Consider the following 24,528-nt stretch of genomic DNA (forward strand, 5'->3'; position numbering starts at 1 on the left):
CTACAGATCAGGGCTCTTGTTCACATTGTTTTTAAATCTCTACCGGCACTCCATTGACTCATGGGCCATGACCGTGTGTCAGGAAATGCTGTGCTGTGACAGGTTCAGGCTCCATCCTGCACCAGCCTCTCCTGAACCGCCTCCTCAGAGCCTCCTGGTGCAGAGCAGTGTCCCTAGAGAAAGGGCTGGAAAGTGTCCACCAAGGCCAAATATAAGTGCCACTGACGGACACAAACCACATATCTAGAATTCTATCTGCTGCCTCAAATTGTAGTCCCTTGCACTGTCCCAGCTCTTGGCCATTCCCCAGAAAGGTGCTGGGTCTGTAAAGCAATTCCACACCTGCCCAGCACAGATGAGCAGAAGGGAAGCAGTGAGAAAGGGCTGTGACCTACAAAGGGAGAATTTTAAAACCCTGCCTTGGTGAACAGGGAAGAGAAAGAAGGCAAACTGGACATGGCCATCAAAGAGCTGTATGGAAAGGAATATTCATTCTCCAGGGGTCTGGACTGCAGGATTCAAGTCCCAGGTCTTCTGCTCAGAGGCTTGCAACTGTGGATGCATGGCGGGTCCGAGGACTCGATAGCAAGACTGCTGTGGTAAGCAGAGTGAAGTCCCCCAAACAGTCCATGTCCTAATTCCCAGTCCTGTTTATGTGTTACCTTACATGACAAAGGGAATTTTGCAGATGTGATTAAGGTAAGGACCTTGAGATAGGGAGATTATTCTGGATGATCCTAGTGGATCCAATGGAATCACAAGGGTCCTTATCAGTAAAAGAGGAAGGTAGGAGGGGCAGAGGAGACATGATGACAGAAGGGGAGTCAGAGTGATGTGATTGCTGGCTGGGGGCCACTGCCAAGGAATGTGGGCATTTTAGAGGAAGACGCTTGCTCTCCTGGAGCCTTCAGAAGGAACACAGCCCTGCTGGTGCCTTGATGTTAGCCCCGTGACACCCATTTTGGACTTCTGACCTCTAGAACTGAAAGATGATAAATCTGTGTTGTTTTAAGCTGCAAAATGTGTGTGTTGATTTGTTCCAGCAGCCATGGGAAATAAACACAACTCCTAAAGACATCTGGGGAACTGTAGCATTGTGCTTGGGCCAGATTGTTTTCAGACCAAGCTTCGTGAGCTAGGGAGGCCAGGACTGGGAAATGAGGACTGAGTGTCTGCCAGAGTGAGCAAAACAGTACCATGGCTTACAGCCGTGCTGCCTATTGTACTTCTCTACGACAGAGGAGTCCTCCTGGCCCAGTTGAGACTGGGATGTGAATGTAATTAATGCTGGGCCAGGAGGGGCAGGGAGCTTCTAGAAGGGCTGTTTACTTTCATGCACTGGATGTTATCCACAATTGTGCACGCCTTGGTCCAGAAGCTTGGACCTCCAACTGCCCTCAGAAATGTTATTCTTGGCCAGGTGCAGTGGCTCACACCTGTAATCCTAGCACTTTGGGAGGCCCAGGCAGGTGAATCGGTTGAGCTCAGGAGATTGAGACCAGCCTGCACAGCATGGTGAAACCTCAACTTTACAAAATAAATAAATTAGCCAGGGGCGGTAATGCACGCCTTGTGGTCCCAGCTGCTTGGGAGGCTGAGGTGGGAGAATCATTTGAACCTAGGAGGTCGAGACTGCAATGAGCCATGATCGCTCCGCTGCACTCCAGCCTAGGTGACAAAGGGAGACCCTGTCTCTAAAAAAATAATAATAAGAAATGTTGCTATTCTCTCTGGTATGTGCCCCCAACTATATTTTTCCCTTTGGTATCCTTTAGAGAAGTACACTCTGTGACTCACCCAAGCAATGGCTATGTCTGCCCTTTAATACATGTATTTGTCAATACATTGATGGTGCAGTGGGCAGATGGCTTCATCTAAAGGGTAATCAGAGGTCTTAGACTTGCTTGGCATGGCCCTAAGGAATAGAGGTTTCAGGATGCATATTTCACCCCAGTTTAAGTGAAGACTTCTTTAATGATCTTTCTACTATCTATTTTGCTACTCCCATGTAGTGAAGCTCCTTTATAGATTGACAACACCGCAAATTAATGTGTTCTGAAGTTAGGCCATTACCATGGTTTAAATATTCCCACCATGGCCAATTTTAAGTTATCAGTGTGATGTTGATGAATGTAGAGTTGGGAAGAGATGTGCCCTGCCAGCTCTCCCAAGCTGATAAGAGCTAGTTCCATCACACCCCTGCTTGCCTCAACCCTTCACCTTCATCTTCTAACTGGGAGAAGGAACTCCCCAGGAGAAGCAAGGTTGGAATGCTCAAAGTGTAATAATAGCTAATAATAGTCACTAAGCACATATGATGGGTTGGGTTCTCAGGGCTTTACTCTTTAAAAAGTTAGTCCTCACAGTAAACTTACGCTAGGTAGAAGTCAGGAAACTGAGGCATGGGTGAAATAACTAGTCCAAGGTCACAAGGATAAGATTAGGAAAGCTGGGATAAAGACAAACTTAGACAGTTTTTCTTAGTGTCCATGTTCTTAGAAATGACACTGAAGTATTTCTCTAAAATTGCACCCTCTAATATGGTAGCCACTAGCCACATTGGCTAACTATGTATAAATTAGTTGAAATTAAATAACATTTAAAATTCTGTTCTTCAATCATACTCCAGTGCTCAATAGTCACAAGCTGCTAGTGGCTACTGTACTGTACTGGACAACACAGATATAATACATTTCCATCATCACAGAAAATTCCATTAGACAGCGCTGCTCTAAAAAGATTGTCAGAAAGAAAGAAGCCACACTTATTTGCTTGGAAACACAAAGTATTTAATAGGATTTGCTGACTGCTATAACATAGAAACTCAAAATACAGTTTCATGGTTCTTTTGCCTTGAAGTAAGCAAATTCATTCATTTGTTCATTCATTCATTCATTTATTCAACACACATTTACTGAGCACCTACCACATTCCAGGACCTGTGCAAGGTTCTGGGGATAGGAAGATGAATAGAAGGACACAGCTCCTGCCCTCCAGGAGCTCACAATCTGATGGAGGAGGTGACGTTCTTGGGTGGTGTTCCAAGAAAGAACAGATCAGAGGAGACGAGACAGGAAAGAGAAAAAGTTTCACTTTGGACATGATGAGTTTGCTGGGCCTGCAGAACATCCGAGAGGATGAGTGGGGCTGGAGCTCAAATGCAAGATCGGGGAATACAGATTTGAGAATCATCAGCCCTAAGGTGGTCATTAAATGAAGGGTCTGCCTGAGTTCATGCAGAGACTGTGTGCAGAATGACATGAGAATGAATCAAGGACAAAACCAACTCCAGGAAATGTCAATATGTCAGGGGCAGGGAAAGAAAAAGGACCAGCGAAGGAACCTGAGAAACTAGATCAGAAGATCATCACAGGGAAGTGGGTCACCAAAATCAATGGCTGGGAGTGATGATTGACATCGAAAGGCCAAATCACATAGGAACTAAAATGTACCCATTAGATTTGATCTTGGTAAGAGCCCTTTTAGTGAAGGAGTGGGAGTGGAAGTCAATCTGCAATGGATTCAAGAAGAAATGCAAAGTGAAGAAAGGCAGATGATAACTATACAACTAAAAAAAACTCAGTCATGAAGATTAAGATCCAAGAGTTCTCAGCATTTTTACTGATTGCACTTGAGAAGGCCAGTGGGGTGAGAAATGTCAAGGATCCAGGATGGAGAAGCAATAATAGATGGAGCAAAGTCTGGGGGTCAAAGCAGGGGAAGGGATCCAGAGTACATTCCAAAGGGAAGAAGGACTTGCATTCCAATGGTCTGAGAGGGAAGGAGGAGCACAGACACAGAACACAGTTTGTTAAAGACAACAAATATTAGAAAGATAGGATGGAAAAAAAGACTACGAATATGGGGAAATGACCAGTGGCTTAGCAGATAACAATGACAAAGAAGGGAAAAAGGTTTGGGGGAGACATTTTATATGAAGGTAAAAGAGTGATAATTTGAACTTGCCAGTTAGATCCCTGGGAGAAGGTTAGTGCCGTCCCTAAGCCTGTGATGTGGGGGCTTGAAAGACTATCAGTCTTCTTGTAAAACCTTCCAGAAAGGAAAATCTTCAAACAAGACCTAAGTGTCAGATACAAGTATTTTGCAAAAGTGTGGCCCATTTGCAGAGTTTTCAGCCACTGGGTAGTGCTCAGAGGGACACAGTAGGTCATCATGTGGTGAGGATGGAGAAGCTAACATTTAGGCAGAGATAACAAATGTGGGACCTGGTGGGATCAATTTACTTCAAGATGTGGGGTACAGCTCTGAGGTCAATGGTAGTCCTGGGTTGTGTAGAAGTCTTGGTGACACCCCAAACTGAAGGGATCTTTTCCAGGATCTCCCAAAACATTGGTGAGAAATTTGGGGTCTCAGTAGATAACAGGATAACAGGCTAATCTTGGGATTGGTTGATTCTCAAGACCCTCATTTCTTAGATGGAAATCACAACAGCCTTCCAGGAGATGGGGATAAATTGGCCACACCTCTGAAGAGGGTCTAACCCAGGTGTACAAGAATCCAGATTCAAATGTTCTTTCTGGTGAGAAGAGCAGAAGCCCCCAGGGCATGACAGAAAAAGAAACTCAACAAGGGAAGTAATAATTATTCAATATTGAGAATGGAGCTTCATGGGGGCCCATGATAGAGTCTAAGCTGGTAAAGACCACCCAGGCACATGTAACCAAATAAAGCCCCCAAGGGCCAATTCTGCAGGGCCCATGATCAACAGGTATGTGTGTTTCCAAGATTCTCTCTCAGCTTCACTTTGAAAATATTTTTTAAATCCTACTAGGCAAATAGCCAGAAAAATATCAGACATTATCTAAAATCACAGGGAACCACAAGGTTTGGTGATAAGGGTGATAGAGGGACTTATTCCCTCTCTGTGTGTTCTAGAAATATTTCTAGAATTCTAGTTGGAACCCAGATTTTTTTTTCCCCGGACTTTAAGACCTCAGGTGGTTTGGGCAAGGCCCCCAGCCAGCTTTTTCGACATATGCACCATTCTGAAGTGGTTTCAGGTCTCTGAGTAGAGCCTAAGTGGCCCAAACACAGCCCCTTCTTCAAAACTCCACACCAACCACACAGTATCACATATCCTGCTCAGCCAATTGTGTCTATTGCAGACCACAGGTGAGACCAGCAGCCCCAGAGACACCTGCACAGATGGGTGAGCAGCCACCTGAGACTCCAGGCACCTGCTACCCTCAACTCAGATGTCATACTCTCTGTGATACCCCCACTGCACACACACACATCACACACCAGACACATTCCCTCCTCTGCACCCTCCTCCATATAGTTTATAATTGCATTTATTATTACAGTGTGCTTTAAATGTTTCTCTACATTTTGCTTCCCCACCCAATGACATTTGGAGCTCCTTTATTGGGTTCTAGGGCCTATCATCCAATAATATTTGTAGGAGGAGTTGATCTGGGCTGGGCTAGAGTTAACTTGAATTGAATAGACTTGAATTGAGCCAAAATGGCTCTGGGAAACACAGGGCAGTAAATTCTCACAGCAACAATGTTAAGCATTACCTCAACTTCCTCATTAGGGGTCTCCCCAGAGACCCACCACCTCCAGAGTCTCTCCCTAGCTCCCCAGCCACATCGCCCCTCCTCCACTGGGCAGTCCTCATTGCTTCTTGTGGAACAGAGCTGGGGATGGCTCATTGCTGGGCTCGGCCATGACCTGCATGGGCTGGTTGTTCAGGGCAGCCTCGCGCATCTTGTAGTACATGAATTCGTTCTGGCGGAACATGCGTAGCTCCATCTCTGTCTGCACCCGCATGGCCTGTGGGACACAGATACACCGTAAACAGTGATAGCAAGCCCCTAGGACATGCTGGTCTCTGATATACCTTGGGGTAAATTATTTCCAGCCACGGAGATTCAACTCTACCCCCTCAGAATACACACACACACACACACACACACACACACACACACACTCATTCATCAAGGGCCTAATGTCCTGGCAGTGGGCCCACTTTGTCAGGGAGAGGGAGTCAGAACCCTGAGAGAGTAGCTGAAGGAACCGTTCTCAGAAAAGAATGCTTGTTCTCAGGAACTGCCCAGTGGGGACCTGGATTTGAACCCTGGCCCCTGCAGATACTAGTGTGGGACCTCAGGCAAGAGATGTAATCGCTTCAGCCGTCAGTTTTTTCACCCATTTTGTGGCTTCGTACCTTACCGTGGGTTGGGAAGATGACAGTGTGTGACACACAGAAGAGCCCTCATCCTCCCACATGTCCATTCAAGAAATATTTCTTAAGGGCCAGGCATTCAGAGGCTGAGGATACAGCCGTGAGTAAAATCGACAAAGGCTCTGCCTTTGACAGGCTCGGTACCCTAAACATAAAGCTAGTTAGTCCGCTTCTCTGCCCCTCACTTGGTCCTCCTGCCAATTTTAAGGGGCTAATATATTATTTCCATTTTATAGATGAGGAAACCTGGGATCTGAATAGTAAGAGGACATCCATGTCTGAGACCACGCCAGTCCTAAATGTCATAGTCATCCTACATTTTATAACACCAAAGTCTGTCCACCTTCCCTAGACTGTACTGTCTGAGGACAGCCCTGTCACTCTCAAATAAACCAGCCTTTCAAAGCACCAAGGACATCAGCAGCACCATTTGCCAGGCATTAAGTGCATTTCACACATTAACTCATGAACACGCATCACGACCCTATCCTTTCCCCCTATTTTACTGATGAGGAGACTGACAGCCATACATTCAATATTTGCAAAATCACACAACCAGAAAGCGGTGAAGCTGGAACTCAACCTGGAGGTCTGATTCCAGAGCCTGTGATCCCTAACTCCACTCCATGTTACACAGAATACTTTCTAATATAAATGGCTGTGTGCATGCACACACACACACACACACACACACCCCATTGTTTACGCTTCCTCAGCCCAGGCTTGGGGTGTTATGATTCAACAGACTCAGGCTTCAAGTCTCAGCTTTGCCATTAGCTTGCTATGTGACTATGGACAGATTGTCCTCCTTCCCTGGACCTCAGTTTCCTCATGTGTGAAGCAAGGTGATATGGTTTGGATATCTGTCCCTTCCAAATCTCACATTGAAATGTGATCCCCAGTGTTGGAGGTGGGGCCTGGCAGACGTGCTTGAGTCGTGGGAGCAGATCCCTCGTGAATTGCTTAGTGCCACCCACTTGGTAGGAGTGAGTTGTCGCTCTGAGTTCACACCAGATCTGCTTGTTGAAAAAAGCCTGGCACCTCTGCCTCTCTCTCTTGCTCCCTCTTTCATCAGGTGACACACTGGCTCCCTTTCCCTCCTGGCATGATTAGAAGCTTCCTGAGGCCCTCACCAGAAGCAGATGCCAGCACCACACTTCCTATACAGTCTGCAGAACCATGAACCAACATAAGCCTCTTTTCTTTATAAATTACCCAGTCTCAGGTATTCATTTATGGTAACACGAACAGTCTAACACACAAGGGTAGTGGGCTAAAGCGTTTCTGAGTTCCCTTCTGTCTAGCTGGGAGTATGTGGACTTTTCTAAAGCAGAGTCCACCTGAACTCACACTGTCATCCTCAGAAAGCTCAGGCCAGGAAGGGAACACCAGCCTCAAGACGCTACTTGCCTCTAAGTCCTTAGTGATGGGGTGGGAGGGTCCATGTGTCACCAGGAGAATGGCATAGGCTTTGCAGATCATCCCATGCCCCACCTCAATGTTACCAGCGTGCCAGTTGGTCAGCCCTGCCCGCATCACGGCCATGCCCAGTTGGGCATTGTTGGGGTGGTAGAGCTTCCTGTGGGAGCATAGCAGATAATCATACATCATACCAATCACCCTTATATCTGCACTTAATTTAATAATGTATAAAGTGCCCTTGTTGATTAAGCCCATCTGTCTTCCCCTCAGCACTGCAAGGCTTCTGTAGCCGCCAAGGGGGAACTGAGGCACAGAGATATGGAACAAGTTGCCAAACATTCTACACAGCGAGGCTGTGACAGCTGAAACTCTGGCCTGGGCTGCCCAGCCAACTCCTTGTGAGAAAAAGGGACCAGGATCATACTATCTGAGCTTGGGGACTCTAGCCAAGATGGCCGAATAGGAACAGCTCCAGTCTACAGCTCCCAGCGTCAGCGACGCAGAAGACGAATGATTTCTGTATTTTCAACTGAGGTACCAGGTTAATCTCACTGGGGATTGTCAGACAGTGGGTGCAGCGCACCGAGTGTAAGCCGAAGCAGGGCAAGGCATGACCTCACCCGGGAAGTGCAAGGGGTCAGGGAATTCCCTTTCCAAACCAAGGAAAGGGGTGACAGACAGCACCTGGAAAATTGGGTCACTCCCACCCTAATACTGCGCTTTTCCAACGGTCTTAGTAAATGGTACCCCAGGAGATTATATCCCACGCCTCGCTCGGAGGGTCCTACACCCATGGAGCCTCGCTCATTGCTAGCACAGCAGTCTGAGATCAAACTGCAAGGCGGCAGCGAGGCTGGGGGAGGGGCGCCCGCCATTGCTGAGGCTTGAGTAGGTAAACAAAGCCGCTGGGAAGCTCGAACTGGGAGGAGCCCACTGCAGCTCAAGGAGGCCTCCCTGCCTCTGTAGACTCCATATTATCTGAGCTTGAGCACAGGAAGCTCACAGCATTCAGGAGTACCTCAGACAGCTCCCCAAAAAGTGGTAGGAAGGTCAAGGGAGAAAAAAATAATTTAAATGTCCTTTTTGAGACAGCATTGTATTTTCACCTGGTTGGCACCCTTTTGCAGGGCTTCCTTAGCATGTTGTACAGTTTATCTACATTTTGCTTATGACTAACATCCTCTCAAAGAAATGAACTTGTGTCAACTTATTTGGCCAGAAACACAAATTTGCATGACAACATAAACACAGAAAGCAAGAGAGGGTATTGGCAGATGGAAGGCAAGGGAATTGAATTTTACAATTTTTTTTTTTTTTTTTTTGAGACAGTCTTGCTCTGTCGCCCAGGCTGGAGTGCAGTGGCGCGATCTAGGCTCACTGCAAGCTCCGCCTCCCAGGTTCATGCCATTCTCCTGCCTCAGCCTCCCAAGTAGCTGGGACTACAGGTGCCCTCCACCATGCCTGGCTAATTTTTTGTATTTTTTAATAGAGACGGGGTTTCACCATGTTAGCTGGGATGGTCTCTATCTCCCGACCTCATGATCCTCCCGCCTCGGCCTCCCAAAATGCTGGGATTACAGGCGTGAGCCACCACGCCCGGCCAGAATTTTACAATTTTTAAGCAAAGTGATTGATGGCTCTTTAATAAATAAATAAATAAATAAATAAATAAAAGCTCCTAGAATTGCCTGTGTTGATTACAGGGTGGAGGGCAGGGTCCAATCACTTAAAATCAAGCTGGGGTTAGCCTGAAGGAAGTCAAAAGCAGAAGATGCCACCCAAGTGATAGATGTGCTGGAGAATTTGGGAAAGACCAGGGATGACAAATAGGTTTCATCTCAAGCACAAACTCTGATTGGTCATTAACACTGGAGCACCATGATAAAAAGACTCAGTCAAAAAGAGAACCATGATGGATTACTGACGCCTGCTGTGGGTATAGGAGGGAGAGGCACCAGTAAATGTGCCATCTATTTGCCATCCCTGGAATAGACACACTTCCAGGAGACTATCTGAGACCTAGAATCGTCACCTACATATAGCCGTCCACCATCCTCCTGGCATAGAACGAGGCCTCCTCAAAGGCCTGGAGGTAGGAAAGGACCTCGGAAACAATGCTCAGCATCCGCAGCATGTAGATGTTGGTGTCAGCAAACACTGGCTCCTGCTTCTCCAGGCACTCCCGGCATAATTTCACAACCTAGAGTGAGACAGAGGCCCTGCCCATTACCATTGCACCAGAGCACAAGTTTAATTCACATACGCGACCATCATGGTGATACCAGACAATCATTCTTTTTAAGACTGGGGCAATTGCTGACAGAGGTGGGAAAGCACGGGTTTGGGGTATGAATTGCAAAGTGGTCCTGTTGGCTAAGGTGTAAGAATGGGAAGGGTAATGGTGTGAGACATGGCAGATGCAGCACAGCGAGGAGTTTCCAAAATCAATAGGTAGCAGGAAGCTATGAAAGCTATACATACACACACACACAAACACACACATATATGTACAGTCAGATCTGTATATGCACAAGTTCCACATCCATGGATTCAACCCACTGCAGGTCAAATATATATATGTATTTCGAGACAAGAGTCTCACTCCATTGCCCAGGCTGAAGTGCAGTGGCTCAGTCTCAGCTCACTGCAACCTCCCCCTCTTAGCTTCAAGCGATTCTCCTGCCTCAGCCTCCTGAGTAGCTGGGATTACAGGTGCACACCACCACACCCGACTAATTTTTGTATTTTTACTAGAGACAGGGTTTCACCATGTTGCCCAGGCTGGTCTCCAACTCCTGAGCTCAGGCAATCCGCCCACCTTAGCCTCCCAAAGTGCTAGGATTACAGGCATGAGCCACCATACCTGGCCAAAAATATTTTAAAAGAAAGAAAGAATCATACAACAACAAAAAACAATACAAACAAATCAATACAGCATAACAGCTATTTACATAGCATTTACATAGTATTAGGTGTTATAAGTAATCCAGAGATGCTTTAAAGTATATGGAAGGATGTGCATAGGTTGTACGCAAAAATACACTATTTTTACGAGGTACTTGAGCATCTGAAGATTTAATATCTGTGGCAGTCCTAGAACCAATTCTCTAAAGATATCGATATGTGTGTGTGTGTGTGTGTGTATATATATATGCATGCACATATATACATATACAAATATATTTATATATCTTATAAGAACACATTGAGATGAGTACTACTAATAATCCCATTTTACGAGATGAGAAAACTGAAGCACAGAGAGGGTAAATACTTTGCCAAAGTCACACAGATGGTGAGCACTGAAACCAAGCAGTTGAGCCACAGCTTCACCACCATTCCTGTGATTCTCCACTCACTGTGCTTTGGAAACATCTGAAAGCTTTTTTAAAACACTGAAGTTCAAGTCCTACCCCAGACCAATTGAAACCAAATATCTGGGAGAAAAACCCTGGATGTGTAGTTTGTATAAGGCCCTGGGTGGTCCTGAGGCTCAGTGAGTTTGAATAATTATGTCCTACTGAAGTGTACAAGATGGATGAGCAGAGAAGGAGGCTCCCAGGAAGCTGGGAAACATCCCCAGAAGGATGCAGCCTTGGCCCTGGTGAGGAAAAAGATGGACCTGACCGCAATCGTCCTGGAGTCAGGCTTTTCTGACTGACTCTTGTATAGACATAGGATTAGGCCCTACCCTACAAAGTCTAGTGGTCTCTAGATTTTAGGTGTTTGTTGTTCTCCTCTCCTTCCTTTGCTGCTCTCATGGGAGAAATGTCATACAATTCCATTTGAAATCAGTGAGAACTAATTTTGCTCTGAGACTTTCCCAGAGTTCATGAGGCAACCTGAGGTGGTGGGGGCCACCCCGAGGTGGCGGGGAGTGGAAAAATGATGGTGGCAATCAATTCATCCTGAAAACAATCCTCTTAAACCTATGGAGGCAGTGTCCAGAGCCACACCTACCCCTGCCAAGTCTGAATGGAGAAGGAGAAGAAACGAACAGGAGAGAACCCAGGGCAATGGAGCCAGTGGGGCCCTCCTGCTCACTCCAGCTCCCACCTCGTGCCTCTGACAGATTTTCCATGTTGTACAATAACACTTTGTGTGTGTGACTGTCTACCCACCTGACAGAACTCCTTCCAGGCAAGGAGAGTGTCTTGTGTTGGCCACCCCAGTAAGGGTTTAGAAATGTGCAATAAATGAGTTAGTAAAGAAGGAGGAAGAGGAGAAGGGAAATAGAAATAGAAATGAGGCCAGGCGCAGTGGCTCACGCCTGTAATCCCAGCACTTTGGGAGGCCAAGGCGGGCAGATCATGATGTTGGGAAATCGAGACCATCCTGGCTAACATGGTGAAACCCCTTCTCTACTGAAAGTACACAAAATTAGCCAGGCGTGGTGGCGGCACCTGTAGTCCCAGCTACTTGGGAGGCTGAGGCAGGAGAATGGCGTGAACCTGGGAGGCAGAGCTTGCAGTGAGCCGAAATCGTGCCACTGCACTCCAGCCTGGGTGACAGAGCGAGACTGCATCTCAAAAAAAAAAAAAAAGAAATAGAAATAGAAATGAATAGAAATTAATCTCCCAAATCTGCATGCCCTAGTGACATTAACATTCGAGTTGCTTAGCGAGCTTGGGGAACAAAATACTAATTGATGGTCCCTGTTTTCTGTTGCAGATTGAATGAGTCACATCTTAGAGTGTGAGAATGGAAATCAGTATTTCCAATAAGCTGCCCAGGTTAATTCAATACAAATACCCCGCAGGCCAGTGTTTGACAGTGGGTCTCGGCTTTGGTTACACATTGAAATCACCCAAGAGCTTTAAAAATCTTGATATCAGGGTCCCATGCCCAGAGATTCTGGTGAAATTGTCCTGAGTGGGGGCCTGAGCATCAAAATTTTTCAAAGGTGATTCTAGTGTAGAGCCAGCTGAGAATCCCTGGTGCTTCAAGAGCCAAGGTTGAATGCTCAGTTGGGAGAGACTGAAAATTGTAGCTGGCACATGCATTCAATTATGGGAAAACAAGCAACTCACTCCCAGTATGTCCACTGGCATTTGCATTCCCCCATCTCTGATACCACGTTTAGCTGTCACAGATCCCCCAGGGACAAGTGTCTGGCTGCATTTGCTCCCCTCAGACCCAGTTTCATTGGGTTAAACAGTCACTGAGAACGCATCCCTAAGAGATGCTAAAGGTTTACGGACAAGAAGAGTCATGACCTCAACCAAGGGACATCTTCTAGAAAAATAACCTGCTTGGTAGCTCCCCTCCCCTGCCGCCGTTCTCACGCCATTTCCCTCCCTCACTGGAGAATGTTTCCACCCTCCTTTCTACCCCCATCCTCTATAACAAGTGAATTCTTACCTCATGATACAAACCCTCGGAACGAGCCTTGTCTATCTTTTCCAATGTATCCTTGGAGAATTGTATCATCTCCTTCACCACTTCCTGAGAGGGCTGGGAAAGAGAGACACATTGAGCTAGAGATGGCTTCATGAGGCAACCCATTCCACCTTTGAATAGTTGCCATCTTTGACATTCAATGTAGCACAAGGTTAATGTCTTCCTCATTCTGAATGCCTCATTCCTGTAAATGCTACCCAAGATCCTGTAGCTATTCCAGTTCCCTCATCATATTTCTGACTTGTGTTTTCTATTAAGCCAAGTCCCAGACCCTTGCTGTCAGCCAATCATCCCAGCCTGTGCAAATTCCTGGCCCTTTGAACCCCAGGGCAGAACCTGACATTGATCCCTATTGTATTTTCTCTGGCATTTTGGATTCTATCACCCAAAATATTTGCTGCTCTCCCTCTTTGTTTCAAGTCAACCACATATTCCACAGGTACATCCTTACATTTTTGTTTTCATCCAAGTCATTGATTTAAATACCAGCCAGCACAGGGCTAAAGACAGAGCCCAGGGACTTGACCCAAAAATCATACTCCAATTTGTCTTCGAGTTCATTAAGGAGGGTCCTTGTGATTATAATTATTCAAACTCTTCCAAATGTCTTAGCATCCAGCCTGTATTTCCTTGTCTTGACCAAAAGGATATCAGGAGAATATCTGTCAGCTGTTCCTGTGAAATCTAGACTCATTAGGATTATTATATTTGCCTAAGCAGCCTAGTGATCTTACCAAAACAAAACAAAACAAAACAAGGTATTGATATTTGAGGCAAGGAAGTGCCATAATTAAGAAGGCAGTTCCCACAGGGACATAATAATTTTGAAGAAAAAGAGCCAAATTTCTCAAAGTCCAAACAAGAAGTTTACATGCTATGCCTATTCCTATCAGAAGTCCTTTTCTGAAACATTTTTTTTTTTGCTTAAGCAAATCTTTTATAACTTTCTTCCAAAATGAAAATAACTTTATTATTTATTCTGACTGTAAAATTGACATATGCAAGTTGTGAAAATTAAAACAATATTAAAAAGTATGGTTAAAAAAAAAAAGAAATCCCTAGAACCCACCTAATGACTACAGTTAGTATCTGGGGGAATATTTTCCTATGCATGCATACAGAAATAATATTTAAAATACTTAATGACTGATACAGAAAAAGCACTGACCAATCAAAGCACAGACAGTGACCATCAACAATGGGTATGTCAACCCAGCACGATGGCTCACGCCTGTAATCCCAGCACTTTGGGAGGCCCAGGCGGGCAGATCACCTGAGGTCAGGAGTTTGATACCAACCTGGACAATAGGGTGAAACCCCATCTCTACTAAAAATACAAAAATTAGCCAGGTATAGTGGCGCACTCTGTAGTCCTAGCTACTAGGGAGGCTGAGGCACAAGAATCACTTGAACCCGGGAAGCGGAGGTTGCAGTGAGCCGAGATCACACCACTGCACTACAGCCTGAGTGACAGAGTGAGACCCTGTCTCAAAAGAAAATTAAATTAAATTATTAGATTAAATTAAATTAAACAATGGATATGTCTAAATGACTTTACCAGTAAGCACTGGCTGAATTTCAGTCCGTGTGCACACACATGCATATGTGTGTGTATGTGCCAATAGGATTGACTATTTTTTCTAACTGGAATTATACCATATATCTGTCTATAGCATTTTTTCACTCAGTATATTGTAGACATTTTCCCATATCAATATAAAACTATCTATATCATCATTTTAATAAATGTAAAGTTTTCCGCTATATGAAGCTAGGATAATTTATTTAACCAGTTCTCTGGTTGTCCAATTTTTTCACTCTAAAGAGTTAGACTCAACAGCTTCCTTTCGATTTGCGGTTTACATTGTTTTGTGAAGTCACTCTCAGTAAACTACCAAAAAGTAACAAGAGAATGGGCTTTTGTTCCAATGAAAATGTATCCCCCTCTGTAGACCATCTTCCCTCCTTCTTCCAGCTGTCCTGGACCAGTTCTGCCGTGGGTTTTCATCTTGCAGTATGAAAGTCCTCTGGCCAGGACACCTTGCTTCAGGGTCAGGCTCTCCTAAGGAAAGGGGTACTATATTTGTTCTTCTGCCCACCTCACCTACTTTGGCTTTTGTGTAGCTCTTGGCTATCCCTATAATTTTGGCTATCCTTGTTTCCATATCCTTCTGTATCTGGGCCTCCCTGGAGTTAGTTATTCTGTCTACCTGTATTTGTTCCATGGCCTGACTCTGACAATGGATGCACCCATCAGTGCGCTAGCTTCTACTTGCAGGTCTCACTCCTAGCTTAACCTTTGTCTTGACCTTTGATTTGGCTGAGATTTCTGGCTTTGGCTGCCCTCCTGCCTGCTACCAGCTGCTGCCTTATGCCCTGGAATGCTGTTCAGCCCTCTGTGAACTCAAATCATGTCTTTGTTCCAAAGAAGTCATTTCAGTGTGTGACTGCTTTCCTAAGCCTATTGGAATTAAGCCCATGTCTTGCCTGGTTGTGCAGAGTTCTGTGACTGGTGGACCAGAGGTGTGCCATCAATCTGTCAAACCTACATTTCTAGTTATAGCCATAGCTTATTGCCCAAGTAATGACTCACAAAATCATGTATAGTTTATGACCCCTAGTATCTAATGTACTGTAAATTCTATTATCTTTAAATCTCAAAATTCTTAGTGAATCTTCTGGAGTAATCAGTAGCTTGTAGGATAGATTAAGAGAATACTAACTGGTTAAGTGTTCATCAAAGTCTTGCTCAATTTGATGATGTAAGGGAGTGTCACTTGAAGCTCTGGAAGTGAGTCAATTTTTTTTAAAGAGGCAACTTACAAGATTCCCCAAAACAACCTGGCAGAAAGGTTGTTAATTAATAAGTGCAACATGTGATAAATCTACTCTGAGAAAGGAAACGGGGCTGTTCCACTTGGCTCCACTCTTCAGAGAAAAGGCAGGAACATTCTGATTTGCAGACAGGATTTAAGGAACCCCCGCGGTGAAAGGCCGCTGTCACCAGGAGCATCAAATTCTACAGAAAACAAGGAGGAAGAGGGAGGGAGGAGCCAGAGGCATAGGAGAAGGAGCAGGAGTTGGGGGATCTGAGGGGCTGGGGGAGGAGCCAGAGGAGAAGGGAGGAGCCATAGGAAAGGGGGAGGAGCCAGAGGATAAGGAAAGGGGCCAGAGGATAAGGGGAGGGGCCAGAGGACAAGGGGAGGAGCCAGATGAAAGGGGGAAGGGCCAGATGAACGGGGGAGGAGCCAGAGGAAAGGGGAGGAGCCAGAGGAAAAGGAGCCAAAGAGGAAGGAGAAGGAGTAAGAAGGATGTTGGTTCCCAAGCCTGGAAAAATTGGCACATTTCTATTTGATTTTTTTCTTTTCTTCTTTTTTTTTTTTTTTGAGACGGAATCTCGCTCTGTCGCCCAGGCTGGAATGCAGTGGCACGATCTCAGCTCACTGCAACCTCCGCCTTCTGGGTTCAAGTGATTCTTCTGCCTCAGCCTCCCGAGTAGCTGGGATTACAGGCGTGGGCCACCATGCCCGGCTAATTTTTGTATTTTTAGTAGAGATGGGGTTTCACCATATTGTCCAGGCTGCTATCGAACTCCTGACCTCGTGATCTGCTTGCCTCGGCCTCCAGAAATTCTGGGATTACAGGCGTGAGCCACCGCACCCGGCCTGGCACATTCCTATTTGAAAACCATGGGTAAAGGCTGGAGAGAGAAAGGGGAAAACCCACCAGGCACTGTGGTTCATGCCTGTAATCCCGGCACTTCAAGAGGCTGAGACGGACGGATCACTTGAGGCCAGGAATTTGAGACCAGCCTAGGCAACATGGTGAAACCCCGTCTCTACAAATAATACAAAAATTAGCCAGCAGTGGTGGCATGCACCATGGTCCCAGCTACTCAGGAGCCTAAGGCAGGAGAATTGCTGGAGCCCAGAAAGTCGAGGCTGCAGTGAGCTGAGATCACACCACTGCACTCCAGCCTGGGTGACAGAGTGAAACCTCGTCTCAAAAATAAATAAAAATAAAATAAATTTTAAAAAAGAATGATTATAAAAGAAAACCTAAGCAGCCTAAACAAAGACAGTCCAGAGACACAACTGAGGAAAAATGTCATAAGTTTTGCTATTATTTTCCCGTTTTAAAAATATTTGGTTTTTATTTCTACATAGGTTTACATACGCATATATTAAGGAGCTAGGAAAGATTTTGATGGCAATTGAAGGTTTGAGGCTGGTGTACTGATGGAGGCTTATCAGGGTGGGGTACAGCATTATAGGGAAAAGAAAGGAAATGATTGTGACGACATTGTAGATAGTCCAGCTTGAGGAAATGGTTAATAAGTTAGTCCAACTCCCCATTTTACAGATGAGGAAACTGAGGCCCAGAAGGAAGAGACTTGGCCAAGCTCAGATGTTTAGAGTCATAGCCAGTACTAGTACACAGGCCTCATAATTCTTCTTCCAGTATTCTTCCTACTATATTATGATGGCCTTTTTTTAATGCCTGAGGAAGCATTTGCTTTTAAAAAGATATACTCAATATTTTTCTGCTCAGTTAGTATAGGTGAGTTATTTTTATTTTGAGTTGTTTTAATAGAGAAACTCAATTTGATATAAAATATAATAGAAAGCTTTTGCCTTGAATTCAGGTAGGTTCAAGCAGAAATCATCAATCTTTTATATCAAGAGAAATGCCAACTCTGCTATTCATACTGGAGACGTGTGTGTATTGTCACCAGCTGGTAACAGCAAATCTAAAGTGAAGGGATGGGAACTAAAGGCCACACATAGCCTACTGAACTATTGAAACTGCCAGGTAAACATCAAAAAATCTAAAGAAATGATCACATGGTTGTTTTATTTTAGAATAGAGAAAAGAGGGTCTGGCCTCTTAATAAAAATAAATAAATTAAGTAGTGTGGAAGCAAGTTATGAAACAAATACTCAGGGCCAGTCTCCAGGAGGGAAGGCTGACTGGCTCACAGATAAGACATGTTATCTGCAGGTTCTGAAAGGTCGGTGTGAGGGTGAGTGCAATAACAAATTCTTTTCTGTAGCGCCCATGATGCAGTGCTCAGTGCCTCTCACATGCATCCAATATACATGTCCTAGAATACAGACCTTTGATTCTCTGAAAAGAGGTTGTTCCTATAGAAAACATAAATCCTTGGACCCCAACTGCTTTGTCTCTGCCTGGGAGGGGTGACTGTCAATCTCTTCACCCCAGGCATCGCTGGTCCTCCTACTTCTGTCTGTATGGAAACCGAGTATGCTTGCATGCACATGGGTGTGCATGTGTGTGTGTGTGCCTTTTAATGTTCATAAATGGTAGCACACACAGTGTTAGGGGTTAAATTGTATCCTCCCAAAATTCATATGTTGAAGTCTAGTCCCAGAAGCTACCTCAAAATGAAATCTTACTTGGCAATAGGGTCATTGCAGATGTAATTAGTTAAGGTGAGATCATACTGGAGTAGAGTGGGCTCCTAACCCAGTATGACTTGCGTCCTTATAAAAGAGAATGTCATGTGAGACGCCTCCATGCCTGTGCTGATCCCCCTCATCCTCCCCCTGAGCGCAGCTTCACTGGAGGAAATGGACAAGAGGAGTCAGTGCTTTCTTCGGTTTTAGCTTCTTGCTTACACTATTGCAGTAAGTGATTAAATACTTCACTCTCATTTCTGCTCTGTTGCTTTAACTGGCTACTCTGACACCTGGCGGCTCAGCTCTCTCTCCCAGCTCAGCTGGGTTCCTGACCTCCCCTCAGCAAGCCTTCCTCTGCTGCTCAACAGACTCACCATCAACTGGCAACAGCTACCCAGGAGTTCAGGATGTTGACCAATCTAAACCTAGCCCTGTCTCCACACTGCCCATCCCCATGGGACTAGGAATATCTTTTTGATAACCAGATGATAAATCTCTTTGCCCATCTGATTTGAACACCTTAAATTCTCAACATCACTCAACTCATAAAGGAGTAAGAGGAGGAACCAAAATTTCCAGTGTCTACTCCGTATGCCACTCCTTTTACACACATCATCTTCTTTAATCTTTATAACAACCTCTTGCAGTGGGGCCATCATTCCTATTTTACTGTTGAGAAAACTGGGTGACTTCCCCAAACTCAAACACCTGGCAAGTGGCAGTGCCAGGACCTAGCTGGGACCCACCTGCGGTGCTCTGCTCTCATGCCCTGCCTCCTCCCCAGGGTGACAGTTGCTCCCTAGGAAGCTCATGGGCAGGGCACACGGATTAGCTGTGAAACCACCTGTGACTGGCTCCTGGAGAAGACAGACACAAACACCTCAGCAGCAGGGCTGTGTGTACCTTGGGGTTGTCTTTCACCCCCAGGAAGAGGTCATCCTTCAGTTTTTTCTGGCAGTGTTCACATGTGCAGTCAAAGTAGTACTGCTTCTTCAGCTGCCTCTTGCGTTCTTCACTAACGTTGAGGAAGTCGATGTAGGACACAGTCAGCTCCTCTCCTTCTGAGATCTTGCCCAGGGCCCGGAGCTCAATTCTGAGGCAGGGTGAAAGGAAAAGGTGAATCGAATCCAGGCCTACTGGAATGGGATCCGTGCTCTCCAAGGCTTCATGGAGTTGGGTCTCAAAGACAATGACTTTCACTGACACTCAGAAACTCCCATTGACCCCACAAAAGGAGAAATGTGACTTAAAGGATGATTTTCCGGATAATTCTACTCTATTCTTTAGAACAGTCTGATCCATTCCATTCAGTTAACTACTGTGGAATCAGCTCAAATAGACTCCTAGTAGAGAGCTGGGCTTGGTCATAAAACCAGACAGAATGTCCATGCCCGTAAGCCTCCCTTTACTTTTAGCTACTGATTGTCTGTAACAAAGGAAGGGAGAAATAATAAGGCAAAAACTCCAAACAAGAAGAAACCTAAAAATATTTTCTGGTTAGTTTGGGGACTACTCTCTCAGAAACATACACATTCGGTTACCCACAACCTTGGCCCATTCTGTGTCTAACTTGAAGTCACCTCTTAACCTTCAGTCCAATGGTTCAGGCCAAATTACCTGAGGAGACTTAGCCCACTGGAGATCACTGAAGGCAAATAAACAAAGGCTGGCTCTGTTAGCTTACTGCATTGTTCACTTTGGTGTTTATTGGGAGATGTGGCTTACTGGTTGAAGGTAGTTAGCAAGGGCAGATGGCATTTCAGTTCCCTTCCAGCCTAGACCTGACTCTCAATTAGCTACAGCACTACCCACCTTACCTAATGTGATAGGTACTGAAGATGTTGAAGGTAAAAACCCACTGCAGAACTGACATCCAGCTGAGCCAAACAGGTGGAGGTCAGTCTGTGGACCTCTCAACCATGCATCCTCCACCACAAGGCCAGACAGCTACAGAAAACAAGTGGTGGGCCCTGCAAGCTGGGTCCTAAACCATGCTCCTGTATCTCCCCAGAATCCTGGGACCTCCCTGCCTAGTAGAAAGCCATCATCCAGAGAGGAAGTGGCAGGATGCAGAGGGCTGGGGAGAGCATCTGCACAGAGATCCGTGGTCATTTCTTTTACCTTCCAGAAAGGCTCAGTTGGACAGCATGCAAAAGCAATGGCAAGACTCCAGCATCTGAGAAGAGTCCCAGTCAAAGGCAGCCCCTTCCCTGTGGTCTGAGGTGACAGTCAAGGGAGCAACTGCTGAATGGTAGTGACGTTCATATCCAGGCATCTGAGGTGACCACTTATGGATAAAAATCCTTCTCCCAAAGTGAGATACACTGACATGCCTATTAATGTGATAATATGTATAAAAACAACTCCTGTGAAGCCTGCAAAACTGAAGTGCCTGCTCACCATTTGTCCCTCCTTTCCTTTGTTCCTTACCCCAATTTTCAGCAGCAGCGGTTACTATAGTGATGAAAGGCCAGTAGGAGAGGAAGGCCGGGTGATTCTGCTCACAGTTCTGCTTAGAATCCTATGTGTGAGCTGCAGGGACACTCATTTCACAAATGAGGATAGTGACACAAGAGGGATAGGTCCCACAACACTTTCGGGACAGAGCCAGGATTAGAACTTCATACCATTCACGATTGTCCTCAACATAGTAGCCTTGCCTGGTTGCTTTCAGGCTGCTTCCTGGGTCTTCAATGCATGGGAATTAAGATGCATCAAAGCCCTTGATTTTTAGGACTCTACTAATGTCCTTAATAATTCTGTGTGAGAAATTCCTGGGCCAGGATAGAGTGTGGATCTCTGGGGTTTAACTCTGTTGGGTAAGTAACCAATTCTGCCCCCACGAGTCCCTTTTACAGAGGCAGCTCACTGTAGTGACATATTCTAATTCAACAGTGAATCAGTGGCCAATTGGGCTGGAATTTCCAGTAATTTTACTTCCCATCATGATTGTGCCAATTCTTGCACAGTCTCAGGGTGTCTGATTATTTCAATGGTATTAGAAATTTTTCAAAACCAAATTAACTTAATGTCACTTAAATATGAAAAGATGCATATATGTATGCCTCATTTTACCTTACTTGAAACTGGAGATTGGGGGAGGGGAATGGAGACCAGCCTGAAATAAGCACTGCAGGAGGCAGGAGATGAGGGTTTTAGCCCTGGCTCTCCCTCCAACCAGCTTTCTTGGACAAGCTTCATCCCCACCCTGGACCCCAGACCCCTTCTACCTCAAACAATCTGCAATTCTATAGTTCAGCTAATTGAGCCACAAGTAGGCAGCCTATTTAAGTATTTCTCACAGAGGTTAGGGACAGAGCCCAGAGCTACAGAGACTTAGAACTAGGAAGGTCCCTAGAGCACTCTCCTCTTGACCTTTCTCTACAGATGTGGAACCCAAGTCCAAGAGATGACGTGAATCATCCAAATTCACGTGCAGTGCACACCAGCACAGACTCAAGTGCACCAACCACTTCTACCCCAGCATTCCCAAAGCCCAAACTCCCACACAGCATTTTGTTCTTAATCCAAAGACTATTTCAAGAGCTGTCAACCCCACCCTGAGGAAAAGACCCATCTGGGTCCATTTGGTTGTCATTAAGAAAAGTAAAATTTAACCTAAACTACTAATTCATAGTTGGTCAGAAGCAGTAAGCAGAATACTAGGAATAAATATTTATTAAAAATATCAGTTATAGATGCTATTTTTTGGAGCCCAGTCTGGGTGAGAAGTTGGGGCTTATAAACAGACAGTCCTTTAGTAGGTTAGTCACAGTCCCCATTTCATGGTAAGCAGGGTTTAGGGAGACAAGATAGGCTTTTGCTAAGACGATGTGGACTACAAGGGTTCATGCTTCAAGGTTGGAAGAGCAGTGGAAGTGAGGCATGAAAGGGAGGAAGAAAGGAGGCAAAATAAAGCAAAGGCAAGGCAGGTGGTATGTGGGTAAGGAAAAAATGGTTAATTTAAATGCATTAAAAAGATGAGACACTGGGATACAGAAGGACGTTATGGACAGATGGCAGCCAAGAAGTCTCGGGAATGGGTGGCCCCAGCAAACCAGGCAAGTGAGGGAGATGGGTCAGAGGAGCAGGGATGCTTGAAAGGACTGACCCACCTCATCTGGGTATGAAACATGGATTTCACTGCCTCATGACTGAAAGACAAAACAGACACCCATATGGAAATCATTATCATTGGCTGATCAGGTGTGATCCAGTGCAAGGGTGTACAGCATTCTGGGTCACAGTATCAAAGCTTTGGCCATCACAACAACCTTTATCCTAGCCCCTTCTAGCTGGACTCACTGGACAAGACACAGCCTGGTATAGTGGAAAGTGCACTGAATTTGGATCAAGACATTCTGGATTCAAAGGTACTCAGCCCTGACCTGAACAAGTTCCTTCCCTTCCCTGTGTTTCAGTGTTCTCACCTGTAATGAGACTGTCATGATACAGTTAAAAGCAGAGTGCTGAAAAAACATGCACAATGTTGTTATTATCATTCTATTAAGCATCCTGGGTGAATAAACATTGCCTCTTTGGATGTCTGTCTTGCAAAGAGTTTGAAGTGCACATGGAGGCTGGTTAGGTCACAGAGATAGTATGTAAAAATTGTTGGGGTTCAAATTGGGCCCCTAACCCCATGTCTAGGGTTCTTTCCACTATGGCAGGTGGCTAGACAGGAAATGCAAAGTCACCTTCTCTTGCACAAAAGCCAAGAAGCCTGGATAAAATGTGGCTGCTAGAAATTAGTAGATGCAAGGAAGCCAGAGCAGACACAGAAGAAAGAGTTCCTAGATTCCTGTGGTTGTTACACCCAATGACAAGAGGAGCCTTGGGTCACCACCACTTAGAAGAGGGCCATCTAGAAGGCCCAGGCCCATACATGGCTGAATTTGATCCTCTCTGCCAACCAGGTCAAGCTCTGTCAACAGCCCCTCTAGGGAGGATTCCCTAAGATCCAGGCCAGTGACCCCAAAAGGCTTCAGAAAGGAAACACAAATGCTGAGAAAAGATTATCATCTGAGTCCAAAATAAACTTTCCCATCTTGAGTGACTTTCTCAATTATTTAAGAGCCTGGTTTCAGAAATAGGAAGGAAAAGAGAAATCAGGGTACTTGGCATATTGAAGCTTAGGCCCGATTCTCAGCTGAGAACCAGACACCATTGTCTGGCTTCTAGGAAGTTTTTGGGGGAAACTTGCTCATTGTTGATGGCTCAAAGTCAGCTTGTATCTGTCATAAAAGCTCATCTCTAAGAGCAAAAGCAATTAATATTGCTCTGGCCTCATTCCCCTACATCTCCCCATCCTGAGCCATGGACCAGCAGGAGCTCATTCCATCTGCTGATTCTTCTCCATTTGTACCCCACCCCCAAATCCATCATGTGCCCTTATGTCCCCCCTCATCTGTGCTGTCTCAGAAAAGAGGGCTGACCTCTGAGGGTTGCGTCACCCAGGTTTCTTTGTGGTCTGGCTTCTGGTTGGGGTTTGGCCAATGGTAGGAGAGCAGAAGGTTGGGGGAATGAGGGGTTGGACTATCTAGTCCATTGGCTTCCTCTTTTCTGAGCCATGGTGCCAGCTGGCTGGTTTCTCTAGACACAGTTGTAAGCCACAGCTGAGCTGTTGGGGGCCCTCTATCCCGGGTCCAGCTCTCACTAGCTGCAGAAACAGTGCTTCCTTCACCTGCCCTTCCAGGCCTAGAGGTGGTGATGGTTTCATGTGTTGCTAGTCCCTGGGCACCTCACCATTCCTGTTAGTTTCTTTTTGTTGTTATATTGTTTTGTTTGGTTTTGTTTGGTTTGGTTTTAGAGACAAGGTCTCACTTTGTCACCCAAGCTGGAGTGCAGTGGCATGATTATAGTTCACTGCAGCCTCAACCTCCTGAGGTCAAGTGATCCTCCTGCCTCATCCTCATGAGTAGCTGGGACTGCAGGCACACACCACCATGCCCGGCTAATGTATTTATTTATTTTTTATAGATACGGGGGTATCACTAAGTTGTCCACGCTGATCTCAAACTCCTGACCTCAAGTGATCTGCCCCTCCTCGGGCTCCCAAAGAGCTTGGATTACGGG

At 45.5% G+C, this 24,528-nt stretch overlaps 1 protein-coding gene across 4 annotated transcripts in view; it reads right to left on the reverse strand.

Annotated features, from left to right (window-relative positions):
* Nucleotides 1-2,764: 2,764 nt before the first annotated feature.
* Nucleotides 2,765-24,528, reverse strand: part of SMYD1 (SET and MYND domain containing 1) — a 57,359-nt gene continuing 35,595 nt past the window's right edge. The window contains exons 5-10 of one of the 4 annotated variants that reach the window (XM_016948914.4): nucleotides 22,569-22,607; nucleotides 19,357-19,546; nucleotides 12,995-13,087; nucleotides 9,670-9,833; nucleotides 7,622-7,790; nucleotides 2,765-5,799 (exon numbers count right to left, since the gene is read on the reverse strand). In XM_016948914.4, coding sequence (XP_016804403.2) covers nucleotides 5,641-5,799; nucleotides 7,622-7,790; nucleotides 9,670-9,833; nucleotides 12,995-13,087; nucleotides 19,357-19,546; nucleotides 22,569-22,607 — 814 coding nt within the window. In that variant the 3' untranslated portion in view covers nucleotides 2,765-5,640. The remainder of the gene's footprint in view (nucleotides 5,800-7,621; nucleotides 7,791-9,669; nucleotides 9,834-12,994; nucleotides 13,088-19,356; nucleotides 19,547-22,568; nucleotides 22,608-24,528) is intronic. The other 3 variants (XM_054677998.2, XM_016948915.4, XM_063788985.1) reach the window with 3 other exon arrangements.

The sequence above is a fragment of the Pan troglodytes genome, chromosome 12 (assembly GCF_028858775.2).
Source record: "Pan troglodytes isolate AG18354 chromosome 12, NHGRI_mPanTro3-v2.0_pri, whole genome shotgun sequence".
Taxonomy (NCBI): domain Eukaryota; kingdom Metazoa; phylum Chordata; class Mammalia; order Primates; family Hominidae; genus Pan; species Pan troglodytes.